This window comes from Euprymna scolopes, chromosome 23, assembly GCF_053919585.1.
Source record: "Euprymna scolopes isolate OS-2025 chromosome 23, ASM5391958v1, whole genome shotgun sequence".
Classification (NCBI taxonomy): Eukaryota; Metazoa; Mollusca; class Cephalopoda; order Sepiida; family Sepiolidae; genus Euprymna; species Euprymna scolopes.
Window position 1 is genome coordinate 72,304,653 of NC_136504.1, and position 26,451 is coordinate 72,331,103.

The window sequence follows — 26,451 nt, forward strand, 5'->3', positions numbered from 1 at the left end:
AGAGGCTGAAGCTTAGATGCCAGTTTAGGGCCTATCAGATTTGCGACTCTCTTTTGAACCCTGTCAAGGAGCGAGAGACTAGTAGCCGATGCACCAGCCCAAATATGACAGCAATACTCCATACATGGGCGAATAGTGGCCTTGTAGAGGTACAGGATACTTTCGGGTGTTAGAAGTTTTCTAGCACGGTAGAGAGAGCCTAACTTCCTCGCAGCGGCCCTGGCAATGCTCTCGATGTAATTGTTCCAGCTCATGTTTCCTGTGAACGTTAGGTCAAGGAGCTTGAGAGACGTACTCTCAGATAAAGAGTCGTTGGCCATTGCTATAGGTGGTAGAGAAGGTTTCTTGTAATTATTGAATGAAACCAGTTTTGTCTTGGCGGCATTGAACGTGACCATCCATTTTTGTCCCCATTCCACTACTGATTGGAGGTCATCCTCTAGTGTTTCTGCCATTACTTTAGATATTTGTTTTCCTGTCGTGCCTGCTATAGAGTGTGGTGTCATCAGCATATATACCCATCTCAGAGGCAATTTTGTAGGGGAGGTCATTCATGAATATCAGGAACAGTAGAGGTCCAAGGATAGATCCCTGGGGCACTCCCGCATTTCTATCATATTGTTTAGATGTACGACCGTCGAGGACAACCTGGATTTTTCTCTTATCTAAGAAGGATTTAATTATGTTAAGTATTCTACCAGTGATACCGTATGATCTAATCTTCCTGAGGAGACCCTCATGCCATACGCTGTCAAAAGCCTTGGATATATCTAGAGCTACCGCTCTGCCCTCTCCCGCTTTGTCCAGTGAATGGTATATGCGTTCAGAGATTACAGTGAGGATGTCTGCCGTGGAACAGGCTTGTCTAAATCCATATTGTTGGTCGGTCAGAAGTTTAGCATCTGTAAGGTGCTGGACTAGAGCATGGTTAATTAAGGTCTCAAATATTTTGGCAAAAAGTGGGAGGAGGCTAATAGGGCGATAATTTAATGGGCCAGTTCTTTCGCCAGAATTCTTGAATACTGGTACCACAGAAGCAGTTTTCCAACAGCCCGGAAAGCAAGATTCATTAAGGCATTTGTTGTAGAGTTTGGAGAGAACTGGAGCTACTTCGGCTGAGCACTTTTTTAATAGCACAGCTGGGATGAGGTCGGGTCCACATGCTTTTGAAGTGTCAAGGTTTTTTATGATAGCATGCACCTGAGCAGGGGTGATTATTAGATCGTCAAGCGTGGCGTCTGTCCGCATAGGAAATTGAGGTAGGGGGTGGTTTAGAGGGTCCAGTGTGGAGTTTGAGGCAAACCGACTGGCAAGCATGTTAGCCTTCTCGGTTGCTGAGCAAAGAACCTCGTGATTTGATATGAATTGATATGAACAGTCAAAATTGCATTTCCGTGTCATATTTGCACTTTTTCCCCATTGGTAGTGGGATTTTGCCTAGTGTTTAGGTTGGTGTCATCTAATAATTATTGCTTTCATTTGTATTAATTTTCATTTACCACAAGATGACATTACATTTATAAGGATTTTTCACTTGTTAATAGCTTACATTTTTAGTTATATACTATGAAATTTGGCTTCTGGACCATGATAGTAAATTTTCAACTTTCCGACAAACTTTGAACGATCATAACTTAATGGCTAATTGAGCTACCAAAATAAATTTGGTACTTTTGTTTATGGTTTACAAAAATCTATATGACCACATTTTTTCTTTTTAAATAGAATGAAAATAAAATTTTGGTTTGGGATACCTACTTAAAGAATTCCTTGATATTTTTCCTCATTTTTTCTGTTATCACATCACTAGAGTTAACTAGGAATAAAGCATCATCCCTATATAAATCCTCATTTAAACCCGGTATCTTCTTATTAATTTCATCCAATAAAAACCCTACTAGGGCAGTTACTTTTCACAGAGTCCGGAGCTCCCATCATTACGTCAAAATGGTTCACCCTATCATTCCTTATCCATAATTCATCCTTATATCTGATTAGGGTTTTTTTTTAGATAGTTTAATGATCTCGATTTCTAATTTTGAAATGCCCGTTACATTTTCTGCTAATTTTAATGCTTTCTCAAATAATTCAGGAGTTATGGAGTGAGTGAGTGAGTGAGTGTATTTGTTTAACGGCATTTCAACCTCTAAGAGTCATTTAATGCCAAAAAAGTTTTGTTGGTATAATAGATTTTCAGTTTCTTGTAAAAATTTTTTAAGTTTCTTGAAAAAGTTTATCTTTTGAAGCAAGATGTTTTAGGTTTTCTGAAAAATTGTTTTAGTTGTAAGAGATTTGTTTTTCTAAACTGAATTTTACTTGTTTGCTTTATAGGAGTTTGAATACATTTGTTTCTTTTAAATAGTTTATGATTTGTTGGGGTTCCACTTCCTGGAACACTTTTCTAATGTTTGTTGTTTTAAAATATTTCTTCTGAGTGTGTTTGTGTTTTCTACATTCTGTCAGTAGATGTTTAATTGTTAGTTGTTGGTTGCAGAGTGTGCAATTTGGTGTTTCCTCCGCTTTGATTAGGTAGGAATGAGTTAATTTTGTATGTCCGATTCTTATTCGGTTTAGTACAATTTCTTCTCTTCTTCCTTTAAAAATTTTTTGTTTTTCGTTTTTAATTATTGGTTGATGTTCATGCAATTTGTTTGTAGTGCATTTGTTCCATTCCTCTTGCCACATGTTTTCTATATATTCGTTGATTTTTCTTTTTAGGTCTGTGTGTGGTATTTTAATTTTTTCCATTTGGTGGTTTGTGGCTTCTTTAGCCAGTTTGTCTGCTTTTTCATTTCCTGGAATGCCGACATGACTTGGTATCCAGGCTATTATAATTTTTTTATTGTTTTTTTCGGTTATTTCATTGTATTCTTGTATAATTTCTGTGATAAAAGGATGTTTAGATTTTACTTCAAGGGCCATGATACAGGATAGGGAGTCTGTATATATTATGGTTTTTTGTTCGTTGATGTCTTTGATGTGTTTGAGAGCTATTTTGATGGCCTGCAGTTCGGCTGTATATATTGAAGCCTCGTTGGGCAGTCTTATTTGATATTGATTTTGTCCATCTGTGCATGCTGCGCTTGTTCCGTTTATAGTTTTAGACCCATCGGTGTATATTTCTATGTATTCTGCATATTTTTCTCTTAGTTCTCCAAAGTTGCTTCTGTTTGTTATATTATTTGTAATGTTTTTCTTGTAAGTAGTAAGTGTTATGTCGGTTTCTGGGTTGTGTAATGTCCATGGGGGTCTGTCGTTTGTTTTCTGAGTAATTATATTGTCGGGGTTTTCATTGATTTGATGTATTATTTCTTTAATTCTGTGTCCAAAGGAGGGTATACTTTTTGGTTTCCTTGAATAAGAGTTTGTACATTGTAAGTTGAAGGTAGTTTTGTATGTTGGGTTTTCGGGGTTGGTTTGTAGTTTTGTTGCGTATTGTAACGCTAGTTTTTTCCATCTTAAGTGCAGGGGTAGTTCTTGGGCTTCTACATGAAGGCTTTCCATTGGAGAAGTTCGGTAGGCTCCCAGGCTGAGTCTTAAACTTTGATTCTGTATTGTTAGTAGTTTGTTTTTGTAGGATTTGTAAGTAGAGCTGTATATGGCACAACCATAATCCAGTTTGGATCTGATATGTGAGCGATATATTTTGAGCATTGTAGCTTGATCTGCTCCCCAATCTAGTTTTGATACTATTTTTAAGATATTTATTGCTTTTAAGCATTTTTGTTTTAATTTGTTTATGTGCTCCTTGAAGTTTAGTTTGTTGTCTAAAATGATCCCTAGAAATTTGGTGTGTTGTACTACTGGTATTGGTTGTCCATCTAGTTTGAGCTGTGGGTCAAGGTGGTATTTTCGTTTCCTACAAAAGTGGATACATGTGGTTTTGCTTTTGGACATTTTAAATCCATTTTGGTTAACCCAAAGGTCTATTTTGTTAAGGCAATGTTGCATTTGTCTTTCAATAGTTGGCATATTTGGTGATGAGTAAGTTATTGAAAAGTCATCAACAAATAGTGTTTTTTCGAATCCCATGTTAACATTTTCGATTATACTGTTGATTTTAATTAGAAAAAGGGTGGCAGATAGTACGCTACCCTGTGGTACCCCTGTTTCTTGTGTGTGTTGATCTGATGTTGTATTTCCTAAGCATACTTTAAATGTTCTGTGGGATAGGAATTCTTGGATAAATTTTGCTAGGTTTCCTCTGATTCCCATATTATGAATATCTTTCAAGATTCCATATCTCCACGTGGTGTCATACGCCTTTTCGATATCAAAAAAGATTGAGACCACGTGGTGGTTTCTTATTAGACCGTTACGAATATATGTTTCTAGCCGAATAAGTTGGTCATTAGTACCTTGATTTTGTCTAAATCCACTTTGGTGCGTAGAAATGAGGTTATATTTTTCTAAATGCCACATTAGTCTTGTATTGACCATCCTTTCTGTTGTTTTGCATATACAGCTTGTTAAGGCGATAGGACGATAATTGGTAGGGTTGGAGTGATCTTTTCCTGCTTTAGGAATTGGGATGATATTGGAGTCGAGCCAGTGTTTTGGAAAATTGTTAGTCCACCATATTTTGTTAATTATCTGTAAGAGAATGTTGAGAGATGTGTCTGGCATGTGTTTTAGAAATTGATAGTGGATGTCGTCTGGACCAGTAGCTGTATCTTTACTTTTATGAATTGCATTTTTTAGTTCTGTTATAGTGAAAGAGGTGTTATAGTATTCTTTGTTATTGGATGTGAAATTGAGTTTTTCTTTTTCTGCGTTGTTTTTGTATTTTTGGAATTTGGGGGAGTAGTGGTTGGATGATGAGTTTTGGCTGAATTCATTTGCGATTATGTTTGCTATTTCTTTTTTGTCTATAGTTTGTCTACCATTTGGTGTATTTATATTATTTATTGGTGTTCCAAGTTTTTTTCCAGTTATTTTTCTTATTATTTCCCATGTTTTTTTTGATGGCGTGTTGTTGTTCAATTTGGAAATATAGTTTTGCCAGGTTTCTTTTTTGCTTTTTTTTATAATATAGCGTGCTTTTGCTCGTGCTTGTAGGTATTTTTGAAGGTTGGGTTTTGTAGGATGTAGTTTGAAGTTTTTTAGCATTTTTTTCCTGTTGGTTATTGCTTGCTTACATTCTATTGTGAACCATGGCGTTGATTTTGGGTGTGGTTTGGTGGAAGATTTTGGGATTGTCTTGGTTGCTATTTCGTTTAGTGTATTGGTGAAAGCTAACATAGGATCTGGTTTGTTAACTATTTCTTGATTAATTAGATTTGTGCAAAGTTTGCTAAATTCAGTCCAGTTAGCTTTATTAATTTGCCATTTTGGTTTTGATTCTTCTGTTGTAGGTTCTTGGGTTTTGAGAAAAATTGGGAAGTGATCGCTGCCACACTGGTCGTTATGTACCTCCCATTGGAAGTCCATAAATATTGTGGGGGAGCATAGTGTTAGGTCGATAGCTGATGTTGTTCCTGTGCCTGGGTGAAGGTATGTGTGTGTTTTGTCGTTGAATATAGTTACTTCAGGTGATTCCAGTAATGATTCAATGGTTTTCCCATTTTGATTAATATTCTCACTTCCCCACATTTTGTTATGGGCGTTGAAGTCCCCCATTAATATAAAAGGTATGGGGAGTTGTGTTATAAGATCTTCAATTTCGGTTTTGTTTAGTTTATGTTTAGGTGGAATGTATATCGAACAAATGGTTATTGGTCGGTGAAGTGTAACTTTAATTGCTATTGTTTGAAGGTTTGTTTGGAGTTGTAATTTTATATGTGGTATCTGTTTTTTTATTATAATTGAAGTGCCACCTGTGGGTCGATTATCTGCTTGTGATCTGTTTGTTTGATTGTAGATGTGGTATCCTTTGAAGTTGATGGTGTCCGTTTCTTTTAGAAGAGTTTCCTGTAGGCCGATTATGCTGGGGTCATATTGTGCTATTATATGTTTGATTTCTTCGTAGTTTGGTTTTATGCCTCTACAGTTCCACTGTATGATGTTTTTATTCATTTCCATAAGTAAGTTCGTTTGTTTATTAATTTTTTTCCTTTTTTTTTCTGTTTGGTTTTTGTTTAGGTTTTTATATCTATTATTCTATTGGTTTGTTGTGTTTTGGGTGGTTTTTGTTTTGTGTTTACTTGAACTGCTTGGTTCCTCAGTCTCCATTTTCTCTTCCTGATCAGTTCTGTTTTTGGAGCTAGATTTTTTCCTGTGACTCTCGATTTCAATCAATTCAAATTTGTTTTCATTTTCGATTAGTATTGTCTCTGTTTTTTGTTTACTTTGGTTTTTGGAAAGAGGATTTGTGTTTTCCCGTTCTGTTTCCATCTTTCCAGATATTGTGTTTTTATCTTCTGCTTTTGTCCTTGTACGTGATTTGGATCTTTCACGGTTTATTTGTGGTTTTTGTTGTTCGGGTTCTTTTTTGTTCTTTGGGACTTGTTTTAGATCATTTGACTGAGTTTTCAAAGATACTGATATTTGTTTCTTGCTTTCGTTTTGGTTAGTTTTTAAAGTTTCAATTAAATTTTTGAGTTCGGAGATTAGTTTAAGTAGGTCTTGGTTTTGGGTTGTTTGGTTTGAAGTTTTTGTAATGTCTGCGTAAGTGTTTATTTTTTCTCGAGAGCTTGCTATTTTCCTTGCTTCAGGAAAGGGCACGTTTTGTTTGTATTTTATTTCGGCTATTTCTTTTTCTTTTGTGTAGATTTTGCATATTTTAGAGTATGCTGGGTGTTTTTCTTGGCAATTTGGGCATTTTGTTTCGTTTGGGCATTCACTTTCAGTATGGTTAGGTTCTTTTAAGCCACATTTTCCACATACTTTCTGTCCTTTGCATGCTTCTCTGCTATGTCCATATTTATGACACTTATAACATCTCAGAGGGGCTGGTATATATTGTTCTACTTTTTCTATTGTGTATCCGATTTTTATTTCTTTGGGAATTTTTGGTGTATTGAAAGTTAGTATGTAGGTTTTTGTAGGTATGGTTTGACCATTCCTTTTTATGTTTATTCGGACGTGATCGATTACTCCCTGTTTTCTTAGGGCATTTTCTATTTCTTCTGCTGTAGCCAAGCTTAATTCATGGCTTTTTATAACACCTTTTGATGTGTTTAGTCTTTCATGAGCATAACTTTTGCATTTATAGATATGGAATTTTTCCATCTCTAAGATGTTTTTTGCGTCTTTATAGTTGTCGACTGTGACAAGTAGATTGCCATTTTTCATTTTTTTTGCTGTTTTTGGGTTGCTGTTTTGAGACAGAATTTTTTCAATTAGGAATGGAGATAGATCGCTGATCTTTTTTCCTTCCAAGGTTTCGATTACTATGAATCTTGGATATTTTTCTTTATCAATTATTTCATAGTTATATTCTTGTTCACTGTCTGAGCTGGTTACGTCAGAGTGGGTTCTTTTCGATTTTGTAGTATTTTTTTGATTTCTGGGTTTTTTGTTTGGGTTTATTATATCCATAGAAGTTTGTTTAGATTTTCATCTCTCTTGCTCCCCACCCTCCTCGGAGCCCGAAATTGGGAGATGTTAGGGGGGAAACCCATTCGCCCTTTCATCCCAGGGATACAAAAGAGATATACTCAATTGATTGAGTTTGTTCCATCATTTCCTGTTTCCTCCTTTAGTTTCTTCTTTCCCAGTTTGATAGAAACGTTCGTTAGGGAGCAGTTGTGTGGTTTTTGTCTCATCAATTGATTGGCCCTTGCCATCGCCTTCTAACACTTAACTGGTTTGTCTATGTTTGTAGTAATGAAATTGGATTAAGTTGTTTTTTTTTTTTTTAAATTTTATTTAGATGTTATAATTGACATTTTCAGTGTAAGTGTTAGGGCTTGACATGACTAGCCGATTGGTTGGATCGAGCCTCTCCAACCGCCCGTCTAGCCTAGTACAAGGCCAAAGTAGAGTGTTGCTACAGGTACCTTTATTTTCCCTAGGCATCGGTTGCTCAGCCACCAGGATCCTTTTCCTAGGCATCACGGGTTGCCACCCACGGCCAACAGGTAGCCCCGTTGAGGGACTTTTACCCTCTGCAGGGGGGCAGTCGGCGTATTCTAATGCCCTGCCGACAGGGTCAACCAGGAAGTAGAGAAGGAAAAAAGGAGGGGGGAAGGGGAGGGGGCTGTTGTTTTTATTTTGTTTTTGTAGAACATTATTAAGTTTTACAAAAGAGAATAGAAAACAAAAACAGAAATCGATGTAGGTGCGTTTCGTCTCAGGAAGCCAATAGGCAGCCTGATCTGGTAGCACCAGAGGAGTTATGGAAGGGTAATACAAATCAATATCAAACATAATAAATTTATTGCTCTTGTTTTTATGGTTTTTAGGAACCACTCAATTACCTCCCCAGATGAAATCCATAGTTTATGTTTAATCCTAGATTTTAGAGGTGGAATATTTGTGTCAAGTATTTTCTTACTAATATTGCCTAAATATGAAACACATGGTGTTAATAGTCTAATACTAGGTGTATTGTTGAAGTCAGGTTTGTGATCCTTCCATAAAAATCTGGGGTTTAAAGGGGTGTAAACTTCTACTTGATCCTGGATGTTCATTTTCTCGCAAAGTTTCAATGCTTGTAAATTTATGCTATATAAATCTTCATCATTTGCCTTTTTATTATTTTTACTTAATTCACGTTGTAGGAGTTTATCATATGTGTTTAATATATATATATGCACACACACTCTAGTAGCCAAATTGAATATTGAAATGCTCATATCTTTGGTTCTATGGGATGAAAATGAAAATTTGCAGGCTTTTTGAAGATTATAATACTATTCTATGATTTAAATTTTATAACAATTGGTAAAAAAGAACCTATATTTTCAAACTAATAAAATATGTCAAAATTTGCCTACATTTGTATATATGGGGTGCTGCAGACCAGCTCCAGTTTTACTGCTTCAGTTGTCTTCCTTGTGGTCTTGCCAGGCCACTAATACACACACACACACACACTATACTTACCACATCATCTAGAAATTCTATAACTTTACAATCGGGTCGGGTTTTACAAAACAGCCGAAACAATTCATGACCTACTGGTTGTTGTTCTACAATGTATTTGTAAGTCAAAGCTGAAAAGAAAAAAGACAGAATTAAAATGATTTTCATATCAACTTGGTTTATAAACCTACAATTAATTTAATATAAAAATACAATTCAATAAACATTTTTACCTTAAGAGAATGACAATATAAGGCTCCACATGAATTGAAAGCCTCAAACATAATGAATAAAATTTGAACAGATTACTGATGAGATTTCAAATTTTGAAAATTATTAATTTTCAATTAACAAAATTTATGTTCATAGTTAAAAAACTTGGGTACTTGTGCAACAGTAGAACAAGACGTAACTCAACGTCTGCTCGGCTTTGCTTAGAACATGTTGTTATGCGCTCGAGTTAGACTGCAATCTGACGTAAGACGCCAATCAAAATGCAACAAAGGAGTAGACGATCCTTGGGGAAAATATTGGAAGAAAAAAAATCATTTAATTAAGTGAAAAAACACACTCTCAAACAGCTATTCCTAATAACTTTATATAAGATGAATATCTCCACCTTAGATCAACAGTTGCAGACGCCAGAAGATGTTTCATATTGCCAAACAAAACGATTGATCGCTGCAAAGAAAAATTGCAGCAAAAGGTGCATTATTGCCAAAAGAGGATCCATTAAAGATGGATGTGGCTGGAGGTGTACCAGAACGAAATGTCGGCAATGGATGTTGATTAGACTGACATGTTTTTCCAGCATGCCAATCTGAAAATCTCGACAGTGCTAAAATTTATCTCCATGTGTGTGGACCTGTTTGACCAGACAAGCACTTGCCATGAAAATAAAGATAAAGCAGAGAGAGGCTCACAATGTCCCTTCTGTGGGAAAGAGGTTGCAAGGAGGAAAAAAGGGGATCACCTATTAGGTTTCAAAGCCAGTTTTGAACTCTATCAAGGTAGGATAGGAGGCTCAGAATGGCACCTCCCCAGGTTAGGATGTTATTTGGCTCTTATACAGGTAGAGGATTGTGTTGCGAGTGAGATACCTTCCAGATAGTTCGAATGACATGACCATTTTTCTAGCAACAAATTTAACTCTTCCATTTCAGGTCAAGAGTTAAGATAAGACCCAGAAGCTTGTCGAAGCAGGGAGCTTCTTTGAGACGAGAGCTATTAATGTCAATTGGAGCCAAGTGGGGATCAGTGTTGGTGGTTAAAAGATAGAAGCTTGGTTTTGGATGCATTATTATTAATGCATTATTATTGCACCACATGTTCAAAGGTCGGAAGAGAGACTCAGAGATCTTGGCTGTTGTTGGCTTTTCAAGTGTTGTCAAAGATGATAGTGTGATCTGCATATATGTTGATCTGCATAATCTGTTGATGAATGAATTAGGAATGTGATTTGGGAGATCATTGATGAAAATAACAAAGAGAGCCTTTTAAGGGAAGAGGGAGCAGCACAGGCAACAGCTGACCATCCATACTCACTTATCTGAGCATTGCACTCTTAGTGCATCTCCATAATCTTCCAAGATACTAATTTAATTTTATATTTGAAAACTTTTTCAATAATAAAATTGTTTGTGCCAATTGCAGGCACACTCGCATCACCAAGTGTAATTTCAGTTTAGTTAGTTTGTCAGTTTTGAAAGTAGATAAGGAGCCCCATTTCATGGGTTTATCTTTTTAGCATGACAATTATGATTCATTTTAAAGAAACAATTGTTGTGTGACACAAAGGAGGAAGTGAATATGACAAGAACTTTGCTCATTTGACAGAGTCTGTTGCATTTCCATCCATTTTTTGTTGATTCATTTTGGTCAATAATGGATAAAAATATGGAAAACAGATTAAAAACTGCTTTACAAGGAGCAAATCTTTGATAATTTGGATTATTCAGACTACAATTCTCAATGGGGTTGTTATTTTCATATTTTGGCTAAAATAACAACCAATCTGTTTTTAGGAACCTGTAGCCAGGGTTGCAGTCAGAGTCAGAGGTTTTAGCTGCAGTCAGAGTCGGATTTCTAAGAGTATTAGGAGTCAAAGTCGGGCTTGGAGTTGGAATTTATTATCCAACTGACTCCTTAAGTCCAATAAATTTTTTTTTCTTTTTTTTTTTTTTTACATGGTTTTCCTTTTTGGTTTTACCAGCTGCACAATTGAGCAGTTTTTGTATGGTTTTGCTTTTATTTTTTAGAGATATATTTTGTACTGTACTTCAATGCTTCTACTTCATCAAGATATTTTGGTCCATCAAATCCCTGCAAATCCTGTCTGGACAGCTGTTTTCATTTTCGTTGTGATGTCACATTAGATCAATGAAAATTCTGTCTTTGAATGAGATTACGGTGGATTACATCAGATAACAATCAGATTGTAATCTGAAAGTTATCCAGTTACTGAATCAAATGGAATTTGGCAATTGGATTAGTACAGGATGGATCCGGAATTACAATCTTATCCGAAAAAAATGGCCTAAATCAATAAGAAGCAATCCATGCTACTATAGCTCTTTATAGCCTTTTCCTGTTTTTCCTTTGATCTTTCCATAAATGCAATGTTATCTTTTAAAAAATTTCTGTATAATATGTCTTTACTCCCCTCTTCTGATAAGAACCGTTTGGCTTCGAAATGCCACAGCCTAAAGAGGTTTCCCTATCCCTAAATATTGTATTCCCTTTTGAATCGATAGCATAATAAAATTTCATTGTAAATTTTTTATCCCTTTGTTATATTCTATAAAGCTGGTTGAATGCATATGTGAGTATATTTATCATACAAGTGAACGTAAAAAATAATATACATGAAAAGTATTTATAAAAATAATATACATGAAAAGTATTTATAAAAATAATATACATGAAAAGTATTTATAAAATGCTTGCTGAATAGATGTGGAAGGCTGGTATATGGATCTGCAGAATAGATTTCCACATAAGGGTCAAGGAGTCAGCAGTCAGAGATATGAAAGGAGTTGGAGTTGGTATCCTGGGAATTCTAGGAGTCAGAGTCAGACTTTTACCATCCGACTTCGCAAACCTGCCTGTAGTTTCAAGTATATGTAGACTACAAACAATTAGGAATAACATAAAAACACTTGCACCAGCTCATGGAACAAAAGCAATCTATTTTTGTAGATTTAATTCTGTACATATTCCAGTGTTCAACAGAAATATTTCAAAGTCGAAAAAAAAAATGTGCTTAAAAGCTGGGTTACATCAGCTGAAACGTAAAAATAACCAAGATGAGAATAGTAGTTCAAATAATCCAAATAATCCTCATCTCAAAAATTAAAAAAAAAATACTGTTTTTCATGCAATTAAATAACCAATACTGTTATTATTGTATATGTCCCAATAAGAACCAACAGATATTAGTAAACATTTATTAAATTACAAAAAAAAAAACAATACAACTAAAATAATATGCCTTATGAGATTGGCTGAACTTAACCTTTGTTACGTCAATTATTATTTTGTTTTTAATGTTATTAGGAAAAATTCATTATCACCTTTTAATTAACTATAAAAATCTGTTTCACAATTTTTGTGATAAGTATCAATAAATACTTGGATGATTTGGACTACTGCTCTCGCCTTGGATTTTATTCTCACAAAGTTTCAGCCAATTCAGGTACATCTTAAAATTTTTTTTTTACTTTTATTCACTCCAAACAAGGCACTTTGCTACAGAGATGTAAAACAACATAGTGAATTTGGGATTAATCAGCGCGATGTTTGTTTATATTACATTTAAATTTCTGCATGTTGGTGCAGGTAGGGAAACGGAAGCAATGAGGGAATTCTAATGGCTAGCAGTTGGAGTAAAGAAGCTATTACAGTAGAAAGCCTTCCAGCATTTCGGAATCTTTACAGTAAACAGGTGGAAGTTTCCTGATTGTTTGGTTGATTGATATTTACGCCAAGAAGGCATCAGTGCAACAAGTTCATTGGAGCACATTCCATAGAAGTATTTGTAAAACAAGCACATGGATGCAACATTGCAGCGAAAGGACAGAGGCTGGAGCTTGGCAGATACTGTGATACCTATTATATTAGTGGTTCCCATTTGAACCTTGTCTAAGATGCTAGTGGTTGGTGCATCAGTCGAGATGTAACAATATTTCATGCCTGGGTGAATGGTGGCTTTGTAGAGATACACGATACTGGCATGTAACAGAAATTTTCTAGCCCGATAGAGGGAGCTCACCTTTCTTGCAGAAGACATGGCAGTATCTACTATTATGGCCAGACACGGGGCGACACCAAATGGTCTTGGTTGTCAAATAGAGGAAGAGAGGGCAGAAGAGGGAGTGTTGATGTCTGAAGAAATGTCTATGAGATTTTGTCAGAAAGAGAAAAAAACAAATAGTAATTGTTTCTCATTGTCGTTATATATCTGTTAACATGAAAGGTTGTTTTTAAAACCTCTGTTGAGAGGTTTGAAGAGATCCAGAGATTCTTGGCTGATTAAGGCTGACAGCTTAGAATGGGGGTCGAGGAGGTAGGGGTCGCCGCCAGGCATTGTTCGACCTGGAATGACTAATCACTCCTAATTTGATAAGTAAAAACCTCAGTGCAGCTGGGGGTTGAGGTTTGGTAGAGATAAGCTCTAAACGGAAGAAAGAAAGGTTGTTTGTAACCACTCTCTGAAGGAGAGGTGGGGAAAAAGGGGTTGAATTTAGAAAAAGGAATTCTAAAAAGAGAAGAGTCGTAGCCAACAAACCGAACGGCTGGGCTGGTCAAGCGCTCCCGATTTGGGAGCCCTCAGGGCCTGATGTTATGTTAACTAGCCTGTGTTAATGGGAAATCTGTGACTTTACTGATCTGGTCTTACATCGTTTCACTGCTATAGTCAGTCACCTCAATTTAGACAGTAGCTGTTATGAAGTAATGACATTAATAAATAGTTTGTTACAGTTATAAACCGGAGTTCTGTTTGTGGTGAGGACTCTTCATTTTGCAGCAAGCCACAAGGACCAGCGGAGTGATTGATGTACCCGTAAACTACCTACACAGGGTAGGAGACGATTTGATCGAGAGGCAAAGCGCCCCACCATGAAGACACAGTGGGTGAAGACGATCAACAGGCCAACTTGTAACGGGACAATGTACGATCGAAAGAACACCTGTCATATCGGGTGGAATCTGACGAGGTTAAGGACACCCGGTGTGGTTGGTGCAGTATCGGTACCGTTATACTATGTATTTGTTTCAATTCACGTAACTTGTGAACGTTAGGCCAAAGAGTTTGAATGTTCGCCTTTCAGTTAAGATGTCATTAGCCATGGCAACTGGTAGTTGAAAAAGTTTCTAAGAATTGTTAAAAGAAAGGATTTTTATCTTAGCATTGAATGTAACCATCCCTTTATGTTCCCATTCCACTACAGACCAGAAATCATTTTCTAAGGATTCAGCTATTGCCTTGGATAGGAGTGTTCATTTTTTTTTTCCATACGTCGAGAACAGAGTGTGGATTCATTAGCAAATATACTCATTGCAGACACAAATTGCATCAGGGAAGTCATAAAAATCAAGAATAATAACAGCCGAAGACTGAAGGATTAAACATAGAACCGTAGGAGACTCATTCAATTCAGTATTTTCAGATTTCTTTAATACAGAAGCAAGATATTTGTTATTGAGTTTGGAGAGTAAAATTTTTAAAAAAATCCTTTTTTTTAAATTTTACTCTCTTGTCAGCATTCGAACATTCTCTGTTCCGACCCCCACCATCCTGACTGCCGGCCTTATATTGCCTCATTCCAGTGTCTAGCCTCATTAATATGCAAATCACATCAAACTACATTTCCCTCTGATCCTTAAAGATCAGCTCAAACTTAAAACCCTGCTAGTCTCTCTACTAGCCCACTCAAATCGGCTAGATGCAGCTGGCCCACTCTGTTTGGCTAGACACAGCTAGCACGTGATACTCGGCTAAGCACATAGCAAGCCCTCATTTAAAAGTGATGACTCCTTTATATAACAACTGAATCGCATTTCCAGTTTTTCATTTAAAAGTGAGAACTTTTTCAGAAAAAAAAAAAAAAAAATGAATCGCATTTTTAAGCAACGACTTTTTCTAGGAAATCCAACCGAATCTCCTTTTAACTTCATTTAAAAGCAACAATTTCTTTTTCCAGCAAATGCAAAAGAATTTCATTTTAAATTTCTCATTTAAAAACGACGACTTTTTACATACAAATTGACCAAATTGCATTGTAAGTTCTTTTAACAGCAACGACTTTCCCCCCCCCCAAAAAAAAGAAATTTGACTCAAATTGTACTTTCATAAAATAACTACTAGTTAAGTGTTTAAATAAACATGCATGTATTTTAAATTATCCATAGCATGACAAATTTTTACGTTGACTTTCGAATGCGCCTCTAACATTTAACCAAATTGTATTCCAACACATTCTTTTTATGATGACAGTTAAAAAAGAAATTCTACTGAATCCCACTGGGAAGACCAAACAAAAAAAAGATATGAACTTTGATGGATTCTTAATCACCCAGTTTGTAAAATGTTGTCATTTTGAGCAACGTCACTTCAACTTGAGGTTGAAAGTTTAGGTGATATTAATAATTATCACAAGGTGATCAGTATTCTCGAGTGGGCCTCAACCCAGTGTAGTCAAAGATAGATTGAGAAGTGAAACCTGTTGATCCTCAAGATCTGGGAGGCGTTGGGAAAGTGACAATGTAATAATGAATAAAATGACAAGTAATAATCAATTCTAAGTCTTCTGAAGGTTGAACATAATACTTAAAACTTCTACCTGTTCATGGCTGATGGAACAAGAATAATCTTTTGTGGATTAAATAAATCTATTCAAAACTCTGTACAGATTGCCAAGTTCGAACAGATGCACCTGAAGAAGGTCAGAGATTACATCGACTAAAACATTGTGAGAATAACAACATGAGAACCGTTATCAAAGTAATACAAATTGTAGAATATTTCTATAATTCCTGTACTATTCGGATAAATAGAATATAAAAAGTTTTCTTGAGTCTACAAAAGTAATATTTTCTTTAAATATGACGGTTCCATGGTGGACATGCGACAACAAACATTAAAGAGTCATTTAGACACATGTTCTGTCATGAGCAATTTAGAAAAGTAGACAGTTTTGAATGCCGATGCGAATACTGATTCAATTCTCAAGCCAACTGGCCATTATCACTATTCAATATTTTCTTTTTTTATGTTCACCCCTAACAAGGCATATCGTCACTTGGACATAAGAGGCTACTATTTAGGACCATGCCTATGAAAGATTAACAAGATGTTGGTTTACATTACATTTAAACTCCTGCATATTAGTACAGTCAGGGAAGCAAGTAGCAGAAGGGAAGTCCAAAGTCTAGCTGTTTGAGGGAAGAAACTATCAGAGTAGAAAACTTTCTGGCATTTAGAGACTTCAACGGTGAAGAGGTGAGATTTTGTTGCTAAGTCAGTTTGTCAGAGATATGTACCTCTAGGGGGCACAAGTGCAATGAATTGATCAGAGCATATTGCGTTAAAATATTTGTAAAACAGGCACAGAGAGATACATGTTTTTTTTTTTTTAAATTACATTTTCACCCCAAACAAGGCACATTGGCATTTTGATGTAGAGGGCTACTATTAGGGACACAGGCTACAGGGTACTAGGTGGGGAGTTGGGCAGCAAGATGACGGTTCGCGTTACACTTGAACTTCTGCATGTCAGTACAGTTGGGGAAGCAGAAACCCGGAACGGAATTCCAAAGTCTATCGGTTCTGGGGAAGAAACTACTGGAGTAAAAGGCTCTCTTACATCTAGGGATTTCTACTGTGAAGGGGTGGGATGTTGCTGCTTGTTGGGTTTGTCGGGGGTATTTACGTAGAGGGGGTACAAGTGCTTGCAGCTCGTCGGAACATACACCATTAAAGTACTTGTAGAACAGGCAGTGGGATGTAACATATCATCGATGGGACAGAGGCTGAAGCTTGGATGACAGTTCAGGACCTATTAGGTTGGCGACTCTCTTTTGAACCTTGTCTAGGAGTGAGAACCTAGTAGCAGATGCACCGGCCCAAATATGACAACAGTACTCCATACATGGGCGAATGGTGGCCTTATAGAGGTACAGAATACTTTCGGGTGTTAGTAGCTTTTTAGCACGGTAGAGAGAACCTACCTTCTTCGCAGTGGTCCTGGCAATGCTCTCAATGTAATTGTTCCAACTCATGTTTCCTGTGAACGTTAGGCTGATGAGTTTAAAAGATGTGCTTTCAGATAAAGAGTCTTTGGCCATTGCTATTGGTGGGAGAGAAGGTTTCTAGTAGTTATTGAAAGGAAACAAGTTTAGTCTTGGCAGCATTGAATGTGACCATCCATTTTTGTCCCCATTCCACTACAAATTGGAGCTCATCCTCTAGTGTTTCTGCCATTTCTTTAGATATGTGTTCATTTGTTTTCCTGTCGTGTCTGTTATAGAGCGTGGTGTCATCAGCATATATACCCATCTCACAGACAATTTTGTCAGGGAGGTCATTTATGAATATTAGGAATAATAGAGGTCCAAGGATAGACCCCTCAGGCACACCTACATTTATATCATATTGTTTGGATGTACAACCATCGAGGACAACTTGGATTTTTCTCTTATCTAAGAAGGATTTAATTATGTTAAGTATTCTTCCAGTGATACTGTATGATCTGATTTTCCTGAGAAGACCTTCATGCCATACGCTGTCAAAAGCCTTAGATATGTCTAGAGCTACCGCTCTACCCTCACCTGCTTTGTCAAGTGAATGGTATATACGCTCGGAGATTACAGTTAGAATGTCTGCTGTGGAACGGGCTTGCCTAAATCCATATTGTTGGTCGGTCAGAAGCATCTGTAAGGTGATGGACTAGAGCTTGGTTAAATATGGACTCAAATATTTTGGCAAAAAGTGGGAGAAGGCTAATGGGGCAGTAATTTACTGGGTCAGTTCTTTCGACAGAATTCTTGAAAACTGGTACCACAAAAGCAGTTTTCCAGCAGGCAGGAAAGCAAGATTCATTAAGGCATTTGTTGTAAAGTTTGAAGAGGATTGGAGCTACTTCGGCGGAACCCTTTTTTAATAGGACAGCCAGGATGAGATCAGGTCCACATGCTTTTGAAGTGTCAAGATTTTTTATGATAGCATGCACCTGAGAAGGAGTGATTTTCAGATCATCTAGTGTGGCGTCTGTCCGCAAAGGAAAGTCTGGGAAAGGGTGGTTAGCGGGGTTCAGTATGGAGTTGGAGGCAAACCAACTAGCAAGCATCGTAGCCTTTTTCGGTTGCTGAGCAATAACATATAAAGTAAATGCTGAAGAGACAAGTCATTTGGGCTGGGATGAAGGCTGTTCGATGAAAACTATATATTTTTAATATGAAGACTATATATTTTTAATATGAAGACTATATATTTTTAATATGAAAACTATATATTTTTAATATGAAAACTATATATTTTTAATATGAAAACTATATATTTTTAATATGAAAACTATATATTTTTAATATGAAAACTATATATTTTTAATATGAAGACTATATATTTTTAATATGAAAACTATATATTTTTAATATGAAAACTATATATTTTTAATATGAAAACTATATATTTTTAATATGAAAACTATATATTTTTAATATGAAAACTATATATTTTTAATATGAAAACTATATATTTTTAATATGAAAACTATATATTTTTAATATGAAGACTATATATTTTTAATATGAAGACTATATATTTTTAATATGAAAACTATATATTTTTAATATGAAAACTATATATTTTTAATATGTATGAACAAGTCACGACTTATCAAGTCACAAAAATCATTCAAGAATAAAGATTAAGTCTTTCAGATGAACAATGAGACAGCACGATGAGAATTGGTAAAAATAGTTCAAAGTGGACAGAATTTGATATTTAAAGGAACTTGAAAACAACCATGTTATATTCATGGGAAGCAGTCCCATGGTATTGTGTTGCACAAACTGACAATTCTTGCAAAGAAACTTTGCTTATAGAAGTTCCATTTCGTTTTAGGTACAGAGAAGAAGGAAAATTATTGACATTGGTTGTAGCTAGTTTTTGTTGTGAATATTTTACAGGAGGACATCATAGATTAGAGCTCATGTGTGCCTCTATCATGAAAATAACGACAGAGCAGAGAAAGATTAGCAGTTTTCTTCTATGAGAAAGAGGATGTAGAGAAGTGAAAAAGACATCCTCCACTAGATTTCAAAGTCAGTTTTGTACTTTGTTAAGGTAGGAAAAGCTGCTCTGAGAGGTACCTCCCCAGATATGGTAATATTTTCTATCTTAGAACATATTTGACGCAAATACAGGTAGAGAATCACATCAGAAATGAGATATTTTCATCATCATCAGATGCATCAGAGATGAGATATTATGGATATGATGCTAATACACAGAGAATCACATCAGAAAGGAGATATTTTCTGAAACAGTTTTTTTTCTTCTAGCAAATTTAACAGATTTGGTGTAAACTTTTCAAGTTTATCCTAGAAGCTTATGAAATCATGTTTTTGGTAAAGGCTACCTATTTAGTGACTGCTATATGTTTCACTAATGGTTAGCCAGAATAAGTCTACATTATTTTATCATCAAAATATATTTTGGGGAGCATATCTATGCAAAATATCAAGAACAACAACAAATGAAGATCTCCAAATCTCATAAACACAAGATCTCATTGTAACTGTCATACCAACACAGGATCAACAATTCAGACCAGAATTCTTCCCCAGTTGCTGGCCTACCATTACAAATATGATGTTTCCAAACGCAAATTCTAACAAAAAAGAAGCCATGAAAAATTTAAGTAAAAGCCTTGTGCTTATCACATTATTCTTTAACTTTTCGTGAATAACTTGTGCATTTTTATTTGTATAGGAATAATGTATTTATGTAGGTTATTTTATTTCTTGTCTTGCTTCTTATCTTTATAGTTTGCTATAGCCAAACTATTAGGAAATTAAACGGCTTTGTCCACTACGGCCTTCTGTCTTGTATTTTCTGACACACCAATTATTGCCAAAGCAATATATAGTGCATTTTAGCAACATCGTTTTAAATTTTATACTTATATGTTACTAAAATAGAACATCCAATATTCTAATTCTTCACTAGTTTTATAAATAGTGGTAATATTGCGAGCATCATGATATTATTCAGTTCTGGCTCTTTTTTTATGGGTAAGACATCAGACTTTTTGAACCATATGTAAAGTGTTGTCTTTTAATTGAAAATAGTTTGAAAACATTGAAACCACAGAAAGTTTAAATCAATTTTTTCCCCAATGTTTTAATGCCAAAATGTTTGATTACAAGAGGGCTTTGCCAAAGGAGCATTAAAAGGGGTAGCATAAACTGAAAATAACGATCATTATTGATTTACACGGTAAGAGACAGTTTCCTTCCTGTATAAGGATAGAAAAAGAAAATTTCAGAGTCTATGGTCACTTGCACTACAGCTGAAAAATGAGATACTTATAGAAATGGCAACCTATAAGCTAGACAGATTGTTGCAAAAAAAACAAAAAACAAAAAAAAAACACTCAAAAAAATACAAATAAAAAAATAAGTCACAGATGTTAAGTGTCTTGCCAATAATAGTTATCTTTACAGGAAATCCTACTTCCTTGGGTAAAAACAAAAAATTCAAATAAATATAAAATTAAAATAAGTTTGCTGACTTAAATAACATTTTTATAGGCAAATTGACTTTAGTACAAGATCATTTATACTCATTAAATTGGTACGTTGAGAAAATGGCATGTAATGACACTCATGGGAAAACATTTTACATTGTATAGAAAAGTTCACTTTGTAAACAAATAAAAGTATTGGACAAAATTCCTATTTAGTTATGAAAAGAAATGTTAGATGCACGTACACGAAATGCTTTGCTTTTCTATTTAGCTTAATTTTATTGTCAAATTTAATTCTTTTTGTTGCAATATTTAACAGAGATGGAATCGGAGTGGGGCACACAGAAATTCCCTCAGCAGATTCCCTGAAAATGAAGATACTGACCAAATCAATTCTTTCCAGACCTTTCAAAAATTAATATTAATGTGTTAAAAATTCTTTACAAAATTTATAATATTAAAAAATAACTTTAAAATATTTTATTTACAAAAAACAGATTACAATCACTGAAATTATTAACATTAATTGAGTCTTTTCCGTTTCATCCCCCTTATTTTTAAATAGAAGTTTGAATGTTATATTAGAGTATCATTATTGAATTATTACTTCAACCAAATTGTTATAAAACTATAATTTAAGGTAATGCTTTAATCTTTATAAATCTTTATAAAATGTAAAAAGCTTTCAAAACATTTAATACTTAATAGGTATCAAATAAGCCAATAAGTTTAGTGTGTGAAAATTAGGTAAATATAGCGAAATTCCCATCAACTTCTGATAACTCATTTTTGGAGTTATTTTGATAAAATTAAGATGAAACAAAATTTAATCTTACTAATGTACGATTCTTTCTCTTGTGTTATTACTATTTTCAACGATCGGTTACTTTTTAGTGTTAGTGCTTTTTAACTTATGTACACACCATTGTGTATCTATGCACATAAAAACTATTCCATCTTAAAGAAAAAAGATCACTCATCAATATGGTGGGCTTAATATAGAATTTTAAGTTGCCTTGCAAAAGAGTAAAGATGAGAACTTTAGTAAATAAAAACTTCCAATCTGTAGTAGAATTGAGCTGTAAATGGATGGTAATATTCAATGCTGCCAAAACTAAGCTTCTTTCCTTTAATAATTAGAAGAAATCTTTTCAGCCACTGATTGCCATGGCTAATGATACACTACCTGAAAGCTTCTTGTTAAAACTCATCAGCTTAGCATTCACAACTAACATGAATTGTGACAAATACATTGAGGTCATTGCCAAGACAGCTGTAAAGAAAGTGGGCTCTCACCTCAATGAAATGTTGCATCACTCTGCCTGTTTTACAAGTATTTTCATGGTAGGTGCTCTGACAAACTACAAGCCCTTGTACTCTCTAGATGTAAATGCCCCCAACAAACCCAACAAGCAGCAAAATCCCACCCCTACACAGTAGAGATCCCCAGATGCCAGACAACTTTCTACTCTAATAGTTTATTCCCTAGAACTGCTAGGTCCTTGCTTCCCTTACTGTACAGACATGCAGAAGTTCAAGTGTAATGTAAACAGACATCTTCTTGCTGCTCAATTCCCTACATAGTATCCCTGCAAATTATGTTCCAGATAGTAGACTCTACATCAAAGTGGCACTGTGCCTTGTTTGGGGTGTAAATGCAATAAAAAATATCTCATCATTGCAATCATCACTCTTCTACACAAGAGCAAAAAAAAAAAAAATGCACACTACACTAAATGTATATAGGAGTGTATGATGACAAAACAAAAGATTTCTTATGTATACCAAAATAATATTCTGATAGATTCAATTATGTAATTTTTTTTTAATAGAAATCTTAAAAATCTTTAAAAAATTTCCTGTATGTTATTGTACATTTTATTGAATAAATATTCAATTTATTTTATCATTCATCAGTGTTCCCCAGAGCATGTTTCTTCGTCCAAAAATACAATTCTAATCATCCAAAATTACAAGACAAAGTTGTTATTTCTTTTAATCAAGTTTTCTAGTTCATTTTGTTTTGTAATAATAAATTATTAAATTTTAAAAACTAAAACAATTATATTTTGGGGAAAAATTGCTAGAATAAAATCTTTTTTTTATTGACACTATTAGAAAATCCAATTTTGAAAAAAGGAAAGTAATAAAAAGGAGGGGGGATTTATTTCTCTAGATTTTTTCTATCATTTCACTTGGATTAACAAAATCAAGTTCAAAGGAAAAAGACAGCACAAGGGAATACATTTTTCGTGATCAAATATTCTGCTTATTTGATAAAAATCATGTTTTTGTTCTTTACTATCAATTATTATTACTATGTAATCATGATGGCAAAAAAATGTCCTTGACTTTGCTGAATTTAAACATTCAATAAAAACACTGCAGCATTCTGTTGATTGCAGCATTGTAACTCCTACTCTAATAGAATACAATTAGCATCTAGCTATTAAAGTTTTTTTTCTGTAATGATTAATATTAATTTTAGAGTGATCTTAAAACTCATAAAAATAATTATTCTGCAGAATAATTAGAGTACAGAAAATTTTATTTTCCAGTTTTAGATTATGCAATTAAGTCATTGCAAATCAGAATTATTTTGAGCTCATATTTCATTGCGACAAAGTGAACAGTTCGAAAAGACTACCTCAAATCATCAAGTAAATATGGCTGGATATAAAAATTGGCAGAGGCTTCCTGAACCTCCCCATGGAACACAATAGCAAGCAATGATATCACATTCACAAATATCACCAGCATTGAACAGTATTTTTTTAGAGAGAAAAAAAAAAGCCTCCTACTCTGATGAAGTATCTGTTCTTCAGATGCTGCACTTCAATTTCTTGTTCTCTGTCAGTGGAGGAGAAATCCTTCACGACTGAGACAATTTTTATTTTTATTCCTTTTCTCCACATTAAAAAACGACCCTGGTGTCTAACTCTGTTCCATGGGGAGGCAGTGTAAATAGGTACTCTGATGAACAAGTAACAATGATGAATAAGTATCTTTTTAATTTGTAAATGTTTTCTTTGAGTAATGAAGAAATAGTCACGGTGTTAGCAAATAATTGAAATATTTTTGTTCATCTTCTTAATAAATGGGTTTAGTTATAAATAAAAATCATTAGAGCTGACTTGACAACAATTCAATAAGAAATTGATAAATATTTTTATTTTTTTTGTCAGAAATCATTAAAGACAAAAAACAAGATTTTCTTGTCCCTTTTCAACATTGGATTTTAATGATGTCATATTTTTATGATTTAGAAACTAACGTAATAAAAGGATCATTTCGGTCTCGTTAGATATTCCGTTTTTACAGTCATATTCAACTAATTTATGAAAAGAAAAATGTTAAAATTATGGCTTTTATGTTTCTTTAAGATATGACTGGACTACACTAATAACACAGGGATCGTAGATGAGAATTTTACTGGAATCCAATCAGTAACTGAAGAATTACAGGCTTTACCTCTCAATTCAGCATGAAGGTGAACACAGCAAAAAACCAAGGTGCTGACAGCAGGATTTCTTATTTCTGAAAAGCAGTTAATCATACTTAGTGGAGAACGTCTTATGGTTGACCACTTCAAATACAGTGAATCGATCATCATTGCAGCAGAGTAGATGGTGGAGGATATAAACAGCTGCCTTGCGATTGTGGTTCAGATGAGAAATTAAATTTATTATGAAAATCCGAGTTTATCAAAGTTTCATTTGTACTATAAGTGTGAATCCAGCTTAATGAGGATTGCAAAGATTTCAAATCTTTGACCATTACTACCTGCATTGCATCCTCTAACTCATTGACAGTAGGTTGTCTCAAATTAGGTAGTTGGCATATGATGCTAAATCCCTTCAGCAAGAATATATGGAGGAGGATCCTTTTATATATAATTAGCAGGGCTACCTAGCATCGCCTGGAGCCATAAAATAAAATAGAAGTTAAATAGTGTGTGTAACATCTTTATATTAAAACTTATATATCTCTATCTATAGCCGTCTCTTTATCTTTCGTTGCCCTTCAATTTTTCCATCCTTCTCTCCAACCCTGTTTTTCACCTCTGCCGAACCCATTCCTCTCTCTCGTTTTAATGTGTTAAACATATAAATAATGTCATTCATTTACTATGATATTCTTGATGGTAGCCCCCCCCCCCCCGCGTTCCCAATAATATAAATAAAAAATTATGTTGATAATTAAAATATCCACAGAGATTAAAATGTAATACTGTAATCTTACATTTATTTCTTCTGGACAACTCTGAGTAGAACAAAAGATGCTGTTATTCGTTCCACACTTAATATAATAGTGTAATGTGGATAAGGAGACTTTCATAACAAAAGCATCAAAAGATGAAGAGTAATGGTGTTGAAAATGACAATAGAGTGGAGTATGACTTCCTGTTACTCCTCTTCACTCTGGCTTGCAAACATAATAATGTTATGTTTTACAGAACTGGCAAAAGTACCGTTAAATCAAGGAATTAAGAGAAATTACAATGATGACAATTTTAGTGTTCTGGGAAAACAGATAACCAAAATTACTATTACACCACCACACATTTATCACATATACTACTGTAAAAAGTATGGTTAAAATATCAAAAGAAATAATATTGATAAGACAATGCAGAATAGAACAAATAGTAAATTCCTTATTTCTTTATTTCTCTCGCCATTTCAGCATAAGATAATTTCAGCTGTCTCCAGTATTTTGAAAAAAAAAAACAGTTTCCTTTTTAATAGAGAAGGAAAATAAATTCCTTCATCTTTCATAAGAACTTATTTTTTTTTTTTTATTTTTTTTTTTTTATTACATTTTCACCCCAAACAAGGCACATTGCCACTTTGGTGTAGGGGGCTACTATCAGGGGAAAATTCTACTGGGGTACTAAGTAGGGATTAGGGCAGCGAGATGTTGGTTCACGTTGCACTTGAACTTATGCACAATACAATATTTATTTATACATTTCCCATTAATTTACCATTTTGATGCCTTTGGCTTTATTTTGAAATGTGATTAAAGACAAAATCAAAGTGTAGTGCGATTTAATATATGCCCTCTACCTACCACTTCTCTTTTGTCCTTCCACCTATGTGATACATTCAGTGTGTAAACAATGTAGATTGTAATATTTCTAGCTTGCCATAATAGACCATCTATTATGACATGCTAGGGTTAGGGTTATCTATTATGACATGCTAGTACTATGAATATTCCTCTTCCTATCTCTTATATTGGGATTATCAAGAAAAATATCTACATACTCACAAATAGATGGAGGGTAACTTTATGGCATCACCCATCTACTTGTGAGATCATTCAGTGTGTATGTTAACAAGATACAAACAACCTTGTATTATATTCAGTCATGGTTGATAAATGGGGTCAAGCAAGTAAGACAGGAGATAGACGTTAAAAATATTATGAAAGGAAAAGAATAGAAAAAAAAATTAATTATTCTCCTCAAAAGTGAGACTAAGTTAATTAAAGAAATGTTTATCTCCTCTCCCTCCAATTTAATGGTTCTGTGCCTAATTGTACGTATTTACAATAAATGTCACGCAACATCCACATAATGTTATAGATATAGTTACATATGAATATTTATGAAATTTAAAAAACAAAAAGGATTTTGAATTCAATTTAATTCCACCATTATTACATTCAAGGTCACCAAATTTGCTAGATTTTTTGAGTGCTAAACCCTCTAAGCTAATTTTATCAATTT

At 34.5% G+C, this 26,451-nt stretch overlaps 1 protein-coding gene across 1 annotated transcript in view; it reads right to left on the reverse strand.

Annotated features, from left to right (window-relative positions):
• LOC145245995 (G protein-coupled receptor kinase 5-like) overlaps positions 1–26,451 on the reverse strand; it is a gene marked incomplete in the record, with an annotated part of 231,281 nt that overhangs the window by 74,866 nt on the left and 129,964 nt on the right. Inside the window, 1 exon segment of the mRNA XM_080107792.1 lies at positions 8,989–9,098. Within this exon segment, the coding sequence (XP_079963918.1) occupies positions 8,989–9,098 (110 nt within the window).